Source organism: Grammomys surdaster, unplaced genomic scaffold (genome assembly GCF_004785775.1).
Source record: "Grammomys surdaster isolate TR1022 unplaced genomic scaffold, NIH_TR_1.0 202, whole genome shotgun sequence".
NCBI classification, from domain to species: domain Eukaryota; kingdom Metazoa; phylum Chordata; class Mammalia; order Rodentia; family Muridae; genus Grammomys; species Grammomys surdaster.
The window spans coordinates 111,895-126,588 of NW_021604647.1; the positions used below are offsets into that span (position 1 = coordinate 111,895).

The 14,694-nt window shown below is 45.2% G+C and overlaps 1 protein-coding gene across 3 annotated transcripts in view; it reads right to left on the bottom strand.

Annotated features, from left to right (window-relative positions):
* Positions 1-14,694, bottom strand: part of Med15 (mediator complex subunit 15) — a 76,159-nt gene that overhangs the window by 18,615 nt on the left and 42,850 nt on the right. For all 3 annotated transcript variants that reach the window (XM_028770479.1, XM_028770478.1, XM_028770480.1), the window contains exons 4-8: positions 13,705-13,734; positions 11,076-11,288; positions 4,860-5,116; positions 3,543-3,863; positions 1,925-2,053 (exon numbers count right to left, since the gene is read on the bottom strand). In XM_028770479.1, coding sequence (XP_028626312.1) covers positions 1,925-2,053; positions 3,543-3,863; positions 4,860-5,116; positions 11,076-11,288; positions 13,705-13,734 — 950 coding nt within the window. The remainder of the gene's footprint in view (positions 1-1,924; positions 2,054-3,542; positions 3,864-4,859; positions 5,117-11,075; positions 11,289-13,704; positions 13,735-14,694) is intronic.

Below are 14,694 nucleotides of genomic sequence, written 5' to 3' on the forward strand. Positions count from 1 at the left end.
GAGAGAGAGAGAGAGAGAGAGAGAGAGAGAGAGAGAGAGAGAGAGAGGAGACAGACAGAGAGACAGAGAGACAGAGACACAGAGAGAGAGAGAGACAGAGAGAGAGACAGAGAGAGAGAGGACGAACAAACACATACAGAGCCCCCAAAAGGCACTGGAGGCAAGGAGATGGCACTTCTGAAAACACTGATGACACAGTACTCAAAAACCAACTCCATGAGGAAATAAACCAAAATGTCAACTCCCTCCCAGGTAAGACAATTTCTCATTGTTCCACCTGATTAGGAAGGACCTGTGGCTGCCTTACTGCAGCTGCCACTGATCTTCACTGGGGTAGAAGGGACACTGACAACCCAGCTGTGTGCTCCAGGTGACTGTGCTGACAGCTGGCCACACTCCCACAGGAGCAGAGAAGGGCAAGGAATAACAGGGAGCTCTGTACTTGCCACAGAGGCTTGCTATGGAGCACTAAGGACGCATTGCCACACCCCGCTTCTGGTGGCTGACAAAACACCAATAAAGCTAGCAACCGGACACACACTTCCTCCAGCAAGAAGCCAGCAAACAATCTCAACAGCCCACACCAGTGGCATCTGTTGTCTTTCCATGGCTACTTGCTGTGCAATTCGAGATGGATGAAGGGGGACAATCTCCCTTTCTGACTGGGCTGAGCCAGTGATGCAAAGGTTTATCTCTTCAGAGTTCCAGGTCAGTGAAGGGAGGGTCATAAAGCAACAAGAAAATGGCTTCCATCATCAGGCCAGTCACTGTGTCACTACTGTGCTGATTCTAAGCCACAGGTCCTCTACACAACACGGTACAAACAGAAGGAGCCACCAGAAGCCTGAGACACACAGTGATGATGGGAAATGGCCTGTAATCCCACTAAGTGTTCAGGTTCTCCAAGCCACACACAGGAAATCATGGTACAATTTCACACAAGGTCACATATCAGCATATAGGTAGTTCAGGAACCCTAGACCCAAGACAGCTGGTGCAGTGACAAAAGAGGCTGATTAAACACCTTTCCTCACCCCAGATCTAACACTGTGTGTGTGTGGGGGGTCTCCTCCACAGAGTAAAATGAGGTCTGACAGATCTTAAAGCACCTAACCCATGCTGCCATGCAGCTGGACACTCAACTCACCTGGCTCATGAACCAGCCAGTGCAGGACTGCTGCGGGTACACAGGGTACTCATGGCATTTTTTTTTTTTTTTTTTTTCTGGATAGGATCCAGCAAGAGCCTTGCCATAGCTCCTAGCTAAGCCCCAAATCAGGACTCTCAGTGTGCCCACTTGATGGGAAGAATTGTGGCAGCACAAAGATGAAGCATATCTTTGACACAAATCACAAGGACCCTAGATGTCCAATTCCTCAGACACAAGAAAAGCTAGCCCAGGCCACCGGCATGCTGGCATCCCACTGATACTCAGAGAATGGCTAGGAGCTGTCAGTGATAGGATGTACAGCACCCAAGGCCCTGAAGGTATTGAGCACAGGATGCGCTCTTCCTGTTCCTGCTGTAGCACATACCAGAGCATAAAAAGACAGCTACTACTGTTCCTGTCACTTTTTAAAGAGCTGCCCATCTTTTAAAGATGTTCAGCCTTCTGTGCTCAGAGGCCCCAGGGGGAGCTGATGGAGGATGAAACTTTGGAGCTTTCCTCTCTGAAGCATATCCTCCAAGTGCTATAAAGTAGGAAAGACGAGGATACCCAAGGAAAAACAGAAACAACACAGGGTATCTATCTGTGTGCATGTGGGTTTGTGTGTGTGTGTGCACGTGTCCAAGCGATAGAGGATTCCTCCACCTTACCAACTTAACCTCTAGTCCAACCAGAACTCTCATCACAGAGCTTTATGCACGGACCAACATGCACCTACTAACGGCTAAGGAAACCCTGGGCTCCCAAGGCCCTCACCTGAACGCCGGGAGCTACCATCTGTGCAGACTGTGCTGTCTGCACTGCTGCCTGTGGCTGCACCTGGGGCTGCACCTGCTGCACCTGCGGCTGCACCTGCGGCTGCTGGACCACCATCGGAGCACGGACCTTGAAGGAGGAAGGAAAAAGCAACTTGGAACCACCTGCAGGAGAGCAGAGCACCCACTACTTGAGTGGGAGCTTTAAGAATGTAACTTACATAGCTGTTGAGATTGAGTGGGTAAAGGTACCTGCCACCAAGCCCAAGGCCCTGAATTTGAGCCCTAAGACCCATGTGGCAGGAGAGAACTTCTTGAAAAGTTGTCCTCTGAACTCTACATTCGAATTGTGGCACACACAAAACCCTCCTCCCCCAAATAAAAAATAATTAAAAAAAAAAAAAAACAAGAAGCTTCCTCTTGGGATGGAGGATGGGACTGGAATGACACCATGAGCTGTCCCTGGTCACAAAGGGTCATAAGAAATACCCCACACCAGCCTATCTGTGGGTTGGCAAAGCCAAGCCCCACCTCCCTCAGTTCTGGCGAGAAACAAGACAGCCCTCTCATGCACGCCAACTGCAATCACAAACTAAGCAACAACTTCTAAAGCTGAGCACACAGCCTGCCTGCTCAGTCTGTAAATGTCTCTGAGAGCTGAGACTCTGTGAAGGAAAGCAGGCTGCCAGCTAGGAGATGGCTTAGATGTTTAGTTAGGAGATGGGTGATGGAGGACAGGGGAAACACTCATCACTATGGTACTACCATGTGGAGTCACCACTACGGGGACAGAGCAGGCCTTGGCCAGATCCACATTGGGAGCTTTTCCTTATATATCTCCAAGCTGCCAGGCCCAATCCTAGTAGGCACTCTGCCAAGGAGTACACAAAGTTTCTGGTCCCAGTAGGCTGGTTCTGGGTAACAGTGACTGTACCTGCAACTCACAACCCTCCCAGCGACCCTTCTTTACCCTGACTTTCAGCTCAGATGAGGTCCCTGTCCCCATGTCTTTTAATGTATCACAGGTAGAAAAGGCCACAAAAACCAAAGGAGCAGAGAAGATGCTCAAACTGTTTCTTTTCATTGAATCTAGGTTTGGTGGCACTATTCCATCTTTGTAAATATTTTGACACTTACTTTAATCAAGATGTACAATGAGGCAGAAATAATTAAGTTTTATATGAATAACTGTTTCAGAAACATAGTAATGGTGAGGCTAAAAGGGCTGGGACTGGAGACATGTTTAGTTTGCATGAAGCTCCTAGGGTAATTTCCTGGTACCAACAGAAAAATAAACCCACAGAATAGCTGGTGGACGCAGTATATCCTCCACACGGTGAGATTACCTCTTAATCTAATTGTGTGTAGCAGACACACAGCAGATGCTGCTGCAATCAGCGTAAGTTTAGAAGACATCCCTAGTGTGTGGAAACAGCTCTAGGATACACGCTCCCTCACCTACCTGTGCTATGGAGCCACATAAGACTAGCATAGGAAAGGATGCCTGAAGCCAGTGCATAAAGGACATGCTACCTACATCCAAAGGGTCTAGGATACTGCCAAGAGCACACAACCCCGAAAGAGCTGCAACTGCTATGCCACAGGCTTTGGGTACTCACAAATTTCAGCTGCTGTTGGGCAGCATACAACATCGGGCCAGGGAGGGCTTGTGCTTGTGACACCAAAGGCTGGCTCTGTGACTGTGGTGGGAGTTGTGGTGGTTGGTTCTGAGCAACGGGGGACTGCTGAGCCTGAGGTGGTGGCTGGTGATGCTGCGGATGATGCATCTGTGACAGCTGCTGGGGTAGGGCCTGAGAAGGGGGAGGCTGTGGCTGCTGCATTGTTGGCTGCTGCATTGGTGGCTGGGCCTGCAAAGCCTGCTGCTGTTGCTGTTGCTGTAGCTGCAATTGTGCCATCCTCTGCAGTTGCTGCTGTTGTATCTAAAGGCAAAATAATATCAGTTACCATGTCCACCCTGGGGTGCCAGCCTTGACCCCACAAAGCCTGGGGAAGTGAAATGAGCACATACTCTGTGGAGACTGACCTGATGGCCTTGCACATTGGGAAGAGAACATGGCAAATTCAGGACTCAGAGCCCTCTAGACCAACAATAGCTGTTTTCTAGACACTAAGAACAAACCAAATTTGTTCCTGTGCCCTGGCCACTAAAGGCTAGTTCACACCTAAGATGATTCAAGTGAAACAGGTTCAAGGATGGTCCAGAAAAAGTTAATAAAGAATAGTCACAGACCCACAGCAGATAGGCCTGAAGTTCAGGCAACTGCATATGCTTGTACCTCTCTAGAAAGGCTTTGTCTCCTGGAGTGGTCAGCAGTGGTCAGAGCTACAATCCTCATGAGGATGGACTATAAGGAACACAGGCTAGAGAGCAACAGTCAGCATGAGAAAAGGCGGTTCCTAAGCCAGGGGAGGTCAAGAAGTTGCCTTGGGCTTTTTCTCCTCAATCAGCACTTGCTAGAAAAATGGATGTGAACATGTCTACATTCTTGTAAAACACAGGAGGACCAACAACTTCTGACTAGCAGCACTTGTAGTGTGGCATACCACTGCACTACTAACAATTTTGATTCTGACTCCAAATAAGAAACAAAAGAGGAGTTATAGGTGTACTCAAAGGAATGTGCCAAGAGCACAGCTCAAGCACCCCGAGTCTTAGAGTGCCTGCCACCCTTCTTTATTCTGTTAGCTACATGTACTGTTTATAGACACTGCTACACATAGAGGGTCTGTGCTACAGGATCAAGAACCCACCCGAGAGCCCTTCCTGCTAAGCTAGGATCTACTTTTTTCACCTGTGGGGAAACCCAAGGAGGAGGGCTAGCTTAGCCTTGCACCTAATAACTTGGCTGACACTTGTTCCCAGGCTCAAGGACTACAGGACTAAAGCCAAGTATAGTGACAAGGGAACTTGGTACCTGTTGTTGCTGGCTTTGGTGATGCAACTTAATCAGGTGCTGCTGCTGCTGTTGCTGGAGCTGCTGCTGCTGTACTACTGCTTGGAACTGTTGCTGCATGGCATTCTGTTGTGCCTGGAACTGCTGTTGCTGCTGTTGCTGCTGTTGCTGTTGCTGCTGCTGCTGCTGCAGTGCTGCCTGCTGTTGCTGGAACTGCTGCTGCTGCTGTTGCTGCTGCTGCTGTTGCTGCAAAGCCACTTGCTGGAGCTGCAGCTGAGCTGGAGAGGGCATCCAGACTTAGGCTGTGCCACCCTGCAGGTGTCCCAGAGTGACATGACAAGGGAGGCAGCAACAGCCAGTGCCTACTGACAAAACTATCTCTGACAGCTAAACACAATACTAGAGGGAGACAGGTCAAGTAGGAAGTGGCATTTGTGTTGATTATGGAATTTACCATCATGAATTACTCTCTAATAATCAAATAGAAAAGGGTCAAGTGATTCTTCTGGATAGACCAAAGATACTCAGCCTCTGGAAAGCAGTAATCTACTGTTATCTAAGAGTCTGGCTCTCTGAGCACTGCACACAATGGCATCAGAGAGCATGAATGCACTCCTTTTGCTTGGGTAGCATCTATGAAGTACACTCATATTGTGGAAGGGTATCAGCTTCATTGGCATTATTTTTGTTGCTAAATAACATTCCTACTGTACTCCCATATTTGGTCTATTCATTCATCAATTGATAAACATTTGGGGTACTTCCATGTTTGAGCTACTGTGATGACACTGTCCTAGAACAGATTAGGATGTCAGCTGTAAACTTAAGAACATACAAAAAGCCACTAATAAATGAGCGGACTATGTTAATAAGAACTGTATTTCAATAAAGCTAACAGAAAAAAAATAGCAGAACTCTTTTGTACACTTAGCCCAATGGTAACACTGTTTAAATGAAATCTTTTTTTTTAATTTTATTTTATTTATTATAAGTACACTGTAGCTGTCTTCAGACACCCCACAAGAGGGCATCAGATCTCATTGCAGATGGTTGTGAGCCACCATGTGGTTGCTGGGATTTGAACTCATGACCTCTGGAAGACCAGTCAGTGCTCTTAACCACTGAGCCATCTCACCAGCCCCGGTAACACTGTTTAAATTTACAAGACCACAACCAGATCTGGATGGGTTCAGTCACCATCATTATAAGACACTCAATATTTCCAACATAAGTACCCCTTGACCTCCCCCTCAGCACCTCGACTGAGGTCTCAGGATTATCAACAACCAGAAGCTGGAAGGAGTATCAACTCCCAGAAGTTTCATTCTGACTTCCTCACACACCCTGTGGCATGTATACTCTCCCCCCAAATAAATGAATATAATTTTAAAAAATGTACTATAAAATCAAGAGTTCGTCTGAGAGGCTTTCCTCCTAAGCTAGGATCTACCTTCTCACCTGATGGGCAGCCCTAGGAGGAGGGCTAGCTTAGCCCTGTACTTAACACCTTGGCTGACAGATTAAAAAAAAAAAATTAGACACACACAGACACACAGAAACCTTGTCTCAAAAAACCAAATTATATATATATATACATATGTATGTATATCTATAAAAAAATATTTTGAGACAATGTTTCACTGTATAGCCCCAGCTACCTGGAATCAGTAGACCAGGCTGTCCTCACACTCATGGAGATCCACTTGCCTATGCCTCTCAAGTACTGAGAATAAAGTCATACAACCACAACTGCTTAGCAAAAAAAAAAATAAATTAATAAAAATAAATAAATAAAAATAAAAAAATAAAATAAAAATAAAAAAATAAAAAAAAAATAAAAGAGGCTAGTATGAACTCTTGGTGATTGGCATTTACCCATGTACATGACTTCTGGTAACCCAGGTGCAGTGGCAGTGGCACCAGTAATTCCTTCCTTCTATTTGCCAAATGGTTTATCACAGTATGGATACCTCCTAGCATGACTATTTCATGGTGCAAGATCTGAGGAGACAGCAGATTCAGGCTATTATAAATAAAACTATGAAGGTTTACACGTAGAGTTTTCATATAAAAGTTCATTCTTCTGTAATAAATGCCCCCCGAAGTATAGCAGCTGAGCCATGGGCTTCATTTTTATATGTATAAGTATGTGGTATCTGTATTTGTGTATGCCACATAGGCATAGGTGCCCACCAGAATAGACTACTAGATTCCCCAAATTTAGAGTCTTAAGTGATTATGAGCCACTCAATGTGGTTGCCTAGCAACTAAACTCAGGTCCTCTGGAAGAACAGGAAGCACATTAACTGCTGAGCCAGATCTCTAGTCCCTGTACGCCTAACTTTTAATGTTTTATTAATTCTTTTATTTTATGTGTATGGATGTTTTCCTTGCATGTATGTCTGTAAACCTCATGTGTGCAGTGCCCACAGGCAGAAGAGGACATTAGATCCCCTGGGCCCAGAGTTACAGATAGTTTTGAACCACCATGTGGGTGCTGGGAACTCTACCCAGGTCCTCTACAAGAGCAACAAATGCTCTTAGCCACTGAGCCATTCCTCCAGCTCCCGCATGCTTCATTTGCAAAGAACTATCTTACTTCCATTCTCATCTGAAATACATGAAAGACTGCTTCTCCATTACTAACACTGCTGTCACAAGTTCTTTTAGCCACTGTTGGTAGACTTGAGAACTCTTAAATTTATCTTTTTGTGTTTCAGACTTCTAATTCTGTTTTTTTTTTTTTTTTTTTTTTTTTCGAGACAGGGTTTCTCTGTATAGCCCTGGCTGTCCTGGAACTCACTCTGTAGACCAGGCTGGCCTCGAACTCAGAAATCCGCCTGCCTCTGCCTCCCAAGTGCTGGGATTAAAGGCGTGCGCCACCACCGCCCGGCCAGACTTCTAATTCTGATACTCAGAAAACATGTGCGCCACAATACTCTGAAATGACTGAGGCTTATTTCATGGTTCTATTCATAACCACTTATTCCACCCTGTACTTTAATTATTCATTACATCATTCAGATCTTTTCTAATACATGGCTCAGTAGTTAAGAACATGTGTTGCTGGTGTGAAGTACACAGTTTAGTTGTGGCAGCTCACAACTGTGGTACACAAATATAAACACAGGCAAAACACTCAAACACCTAAGAAAACTTAAAACATACTTTCTTGGGACTTAGGTAATTAATACATTTTTACTCTCTATTTTCACACTTTTCTGGGTCTTACACTACAGGCATGTCTCTTAAAATGTAATAGAACTTACTACTCAGCCGGGTGACCTGAGTTTAATCCCCAGAACCTGCATTTTGGAGAGAACTGTCTTCTATAAGTTGTCCTCTGACCTTTACGTGTGCCATTCCATGTCCCATCAAGTAAATGTAAAAAGTTAAAAAGTATATTAACAAGTTTTGCATTTTAATTATATGTAATAAGTTGAAAATGTTCATAAAATGATAGAAATAATTTATAAATCAATTTTCATCTTTTATAGAAAAACTTGGGGATCGAGAGATGGCTTAGCAGTTAAGAGAGCTCAGCTGCTCTTCCCAAGGACTTCAGTTCAGTTCCCAGATTGTGGCCAGCTCACAACTGTCTGTAACTCCATTTCCAGGGAATCCAATGCCCTCTTCTGGTCTCTATGAACATATACACATGTGCATGTGTGCATACATGCACACACACACACACACAAAACAAATATTTAAAAAGAGAGCAAACTACGTTCATTTGTTTACTTATATTTTCAACTCAGCTTGACCTTTTCCTCCTCTGCCCTCCCTGTAAGTTGAAAACGCAGGACATGCACACTAGATGGGCGCGCTTACCACTGAGCTACATCCTAAGCCTTTCTCTCTCATCTTGCTAAGCTTCTGCTTTTCTGTTTTGTTTTAAAGATTTATTTTTAATTTTGTGTTCATGGAGTGGGGGTTAAGCATCTGGATAAGACAGAGGCATCAGACCCCTGTAACTGGAGTTGTAGATAGTTGTGAGCCAGTCCACATAACTTGTGTCTCTGTAAGAGAGGTACATGTTTTTAACTGCTGAGCCATCTTTCTAGCCTCTGCTTTTCTGAATTTCAAGGGTCTATCTGGATAATTGTACTGAACTTTATATGTTTGATTGTTTGTTGATTTTTGTTTCTTACTCAGTTTTTTCCAATTGCTTTGAAATTTATAAATTATTTCTATTGTTTTATGAATAATTTTCAACGTATTACATATAATTGGTAATATACTTTTTAAATTCTTTATATTTATTTAATGGGGGGGACCACATGCATACAATGGCATACACGTAAAGGTCAGCGGACAACTTATAGAAGACAGTTCTCTCCAAAATGCGGGTTCTAGGGATTAAACTCAGGTCACTGGGCTTAGTAGTAAGTTCTTCTTACCAATACTCAATACTTTAACCTCCCCCCTCACACTGCGGGGGACTGATCCCAGGGCCCTGATGACTTTAGGGGTTTTCTAACACTGAACTGAGCAGCAGCCTCTATTTCTGGCACAATCTCTGACCCAGTCTCTGACCTTTTAGTGACACTGGTTGAAGACCTGAACTTGTCTAAATAGATAGATGTGCTTGCAGCAGGCATAAGAAAGAGGTGCGGGTCAATGGCAGAGGGAAAGTCGCTGTCAGAGAGTACTATGGGGTGAAGAAGTGGAGTAGAGCCACCCAACAGACTAGCCCTGGAAGCTGACAACAGGACGTGGGCCAAAGTCAGACTGGAGAGAGGACATTGTCAGGACACCGTACCCTCTCCAATGAATGTCTGAAAAATCATTTATTTAAGACAAATTCTTAGGAGTGGCTTACAAGACCAATCACAGGAGCACTCCAACCCCAACATTCCAAAGCAATCTACTGTAGAATGGCCAGGAATATTGCACAGGCTTATAATCTCAGCAGCACTCAGGAGGCAGAGGCAGCAGCACTAAGCAAGTTTAAGGCCAATCTGATTTTACATGGCAAGTTCCAGATCACCTAAGACTATATAGTGAGACTTTGTCACAAACAAACCCACAATGTAGCTTACTGTAACCTAAGTTCCACCCAGGACAACTGCATGTAGAAATCAGGGCAAGTAATACAGAGAGGTATTAGTGTAGTGAGACTTTTGGTTTCTTTAAAAAACACAGAAACATCATGGGAATATATTATCAGTTTAATCCCAGGTGTGGGATATAGGGCTGCTTCAGATCGCCCACAGCAGCTGTCCATGGTGGGCCTTGTGCTCTAGCAGAGGTATGATTTTGCCAGCTGCAGGTAGTTTTTTCAAGAGTATGATGTTTGGAATCCAGGGTACTTTTCAGGATACATAAATGCTAGGACTCCATAGGTAGGGGGCTGGCTGCTAGTTGGATGCTGTTGGTTGCTGCTTGTCAAGTCATGCGTACAACGAGAAGAAATTCGACACCATGGTGATAAAAATTAAACTTGCCCCAAGGAACTCAATGCCCCTAAACAGCAGGAAGTAATCTTAAATTGGCCCCTTTCCTACCCCTGACTTTATTCTGGGATTTCTTTCTCCTCTCTCTCACCTCTATCCTTCTTTCTCTCCTACCTAGTGTTAGTGGGCTGAAAAAGAGGGATGGGAAAGGGTAGAAGAAAAAAGAACCAACAAAGAGGTCAAAAGAGGGCAGAGCACCTCCTTCAGGAAATAGGAGCCCAATAGAGGAATGAACAGTGCAATGCACAGCCAAGACTGACCTTGGGATAAAAGTAGCCACAGACACCACAACCTCAAGGCACACCATGGGGCAGAGAGCAAAAACACATCACTTATTTGTGTCCACGAACCTTAACAAATAGTTCCTGTTTTACTGATAAAACACACCTTGCTGGTGGTGGTAGCACACGAATTTAATCCAGCACTCGGGAAGCAGAGGCAGGCAGACCTCTGAGTTCAAGGCCAGCCTGGTCTACAGTTTCAGGACAGCCAGAGCTACAGAGAAACCCTGTCTCTACAAACCAAAACCAAAACAACCCCAAGCAAAGAAAAACCCCACAAGCTTCCAAATAAGTCAGCCTTTCCTCCACATCACTGCCTCCCTCAGCTAGTAGGTAGGTCAGCACCACTCCTCTGAACTTAAGAGAAGGCTTGGAACATTTTCCCCTGCATACCTGGTGTCCACAACTGAGCTATCTGGGGCTCCTTGACACTTTTCCCATTAACACTGAGAGCACAAGAATAGCATGCAGTGTCACCTGCCAAGGAGTGTAGTACTCACTCTGTGGAGTTGCTGTAGACACCACAGCCATGCCATGAGGGGCCATTCCAGAGGTTCCAGGGGGTGGCTGCCCGGAGAGGGGCAGTGGTTGTCCCATAGCGCCAAGGCTACCCATCCCACCCAGGGACTGTCCTGGGCCCCGAGGAGGCATGCCAATCCCAGCTGCTCCTGGGGTGGGTCCACCAGTAAGGCTCTGCAGTGCATTCATGGGGTCTGTGGGAACACAAGGGCACAGTGTCTTGAGGAAAGGAACCAAACTAGGTAATCTCACAGGTAAATGGCTTCCAGGACATAGAGGACCCCCCTCCCTCTTATGTGCTTAACCCGTTCAAATTCCCAAACAAGTAGGAGCCAGAGGCCTGAAACTTCCCAAACTGTCTGGGGCTAAGACTTGGAACTGTTGGAACATGGGGCTCAGAACCAGAGAGCATGCTCCACGTTTCAGTCCAGCCTGTGTCTGTGTCCTAATGTGGATTACAATGGAGACCCATGCACAGCTGCACTGAAGCTGCTGAGCCCTCAAGCTCAACCAGCAACCAGATTCTTCTTCTCTGTCCAGATTTCCTATGGAGTAAGCCCACAACAGACTTCCAGAGACACCAAAGTATGAGGCCCTTCTTCCCAGAAGGCAGGAACAACTGGCTAGATTAGAGAAGCAGAGGGCAAAGGCAGACACTCCCTAGGGAGACCACAAGTAGGCTCCACACAGCATTTTTGCAGCTGGGTCTCTATAAGAACAGCAATGAAGTAGAAATTTCTGGTTTCTTTAGAGCCTCACTTGTATCATGTGATGCTTTTTTGGAAAATCTCTTGAGAGGATGTTTTGCTGAGGCAGACACTTGAGAGGATGCATGTTTATAAGTATAACCCAGTAGACAATGAACAGCGCTCCTGCATTGGTTCTCCTTGAAATGCTTTGCTGGTCTTCACTGATCTTCGCTTGTTGTGACTTCATAGAGACTTCTTATGGCATTCCAGCTGTTTCTTGCCACTTCCAATGGACTCCTGCCAATTTGGCTGAGCCTTGTGGTTTCTTTTGGATTGAGCCGTGGCTACTGACTCATGTTCGGTGTTTGTTGACTGGGCTGGACTGCCACTACTGATTCGTGTTTGATGTTTTGAACTGGACTGCTGATATCCTGACAACAAAGACTAGTATTGCCCCCAGAGAACTATTTCTAAACAGGTCCACATCCCCCTTGTCCTATAAACCATCTTTCTCACCTACCTTTGGTCAGTGGGCTAGAAGGAAGGCTGAAGTGTTTAAGAACCTGTATTAAAGTAGGTTTTGAAAATCTAAGCCTACACACCACTCCAACACAGATCTGAGGCCAGGAACAGAGTATCCGAGCAGGTAAAGTATGAGAAGGCTCCACGGAGTGCTAAGAGGCAAGGCCATGCCCACTAAGCCTCACAACAGCAGTTGTAGTTCAGTGAGCAATTCCACAACCAAGGACAAGGGGCCGGATGTCATCATCACAGTAGTCTAAACTAACAGCACTTGCCTATAGACAGATATTGCCTGGCTGGTCATCTGGCCATAGAACTGGGTCCTGTCCTATGAGCCTATGCTTCAATACTATAGAGGCCAGGCAGTCTCCAGGCTATATGCATTTCATCAGTCCTGGGCTGGGGAGCTACTTAGGCTTAGGCACTTACAGCTCCAGGCCTAGGGTAGGCCACACAGCAACACAGTCTATGATGCTAGTGTGTATGTTTTTTTGTTTTTGTTTTTTTTTTTTTTACGGTGGTGGTTCTGCAGACGGAGCTCAGTACCCTGTACACGATATGCACTCTCTCTAAGAACCTCACATCCTTTCTGATGGGCTGAAGATCAGCTGGCCAGAGTAGATCAGCAAACCCCATGATGGCAGCTCAGAAGGAAAAGCCCAGGGTTCAATTTAATGAACACATTTCCCTTATATGAAAAATCTTGAAAATAAAATAGATATATTTCTGAACTCATAAACAATTTTGTAACTTAAGAAAATGAAAATGCTGGGTAATGGTGGTGCATGCCTTTAATCCCAGCACTCAGGAGGCAGAGGCAAATGCATCTTGAGTTCAAAGCCAAACTGGACTACAGGGCAAGTTCCAGGACAGCCAGGGCTACACAGAAAAACCAAAACAACAATAAGAAGAAAGTGAATACAGCTGGCTATGGTGATACATGTCTTTTGTCCAAGTACCTGAGAGGCATGGGAGACAGATTTCTATTGATATGAGGCCAGCCTGATCAACATAGAGTTCTAGGACAGCCAGGGTTACATAGAGAGACCCTGTCTCAAAACATACACACCCCTCCCCCAAAAGAGAAAAACAGAAAGTGAATTCCCACTGTGACAGATTACTATGGGTTATCATACTATGCCACAGTGGTTCTCCTGGTAATGTAGCAAAGCCTTTTAAATGAAACAAGATGGAAAAGCATGGGTTGACTTCAGTCTGTAAGAAACCAAAAGGTGGAGTAGAGGCTGGGACACAGCTCATCAGTGCCACCTCACCTAAGATCTTTTGAATGTTCCTGTCCAGTAAGTGGCTGACCCATGCACACGAAGCATGCACTATTTCATTTTTGCCACACCATACTGGAGGTTGGAAATAACTGTATCTCAAAAGGAAGACTTACCACTGACAGAAGCTTGGGATTTCTTGTTATCTACAGAGAAACACAAACACAAAAGCCCAACGTAAACAGTTTTGCATGAACAAACATTTTCCCTGGGTAGGTCAGTTTTGCAGGTACCTGACCAGAGGTCATTTGTTAAAACTAAACTGACCTTATATAGAAACAAGGTCAACAGAACCTAGAGCCTTAATCCCAAGGAGCCACTAGTGCCCTAATAACTAGAAAGGAGAGATCTACCCCAGCACTGTTGCATACAAAGGGAGTCTGGGAGCAGAGTAGGCAAAGAAACTTGGGGTCCATCTCAGTGAGCTGTGCCCAAGGCTAGTCAACCCTGAGCTTGAAGACTCTGAGCTGTTCCTTTCTTCCAGGACTCAGATCCGGACTCACAAACAGGAGCGATAGGAATCCATGCTGGGGCTGAAAGCATAGCTCTGAGAACTCAAGCACCTCCACTTCCAGCTCACTCTACAGTGACATTATCTCATTCTTGAGGTGAGGAAACCTACAAGTTGCTATCTGAAGTTGTTCAAGGCTGGGAACCTTATCTCCTAGAAGGAGTACCCAAAAAAACGGGTGGTCCAGAGCTTCCCACTTAGTCCCTCCACGTAAGCCTGTGGGCTGTGTGTATCTCAGACCACCATCCTAAAGAGCTGGGCATGGAAATCCACGCCAGGAGATCTAGCTAACTATTCTATAGACTCTTAAGTCTTTCTCTTCCTCTACATGTCCTAAGTTCTTATGGAGTCTACATTGCTGGCCATTCTGGTAAAAATTTAGTGTGGAATTGGGCTGGAGAGATAGTTCAATGGTGGTGCTGGCTAGTTTTATGTCAACTTGACACATAAGCTGTAGTCGTTTTGTTTTGTTTTGGGAGAAGAAACTTCAATTGAGAAAATGCTCTCATTAGAATGGCCTGTGGGCAAAGCTGTGATGTCATTTTCTTTCTTTCTTTCTTTCTTTCTTTCTTTCTTTCTTTCTTTCTTTCTTTCT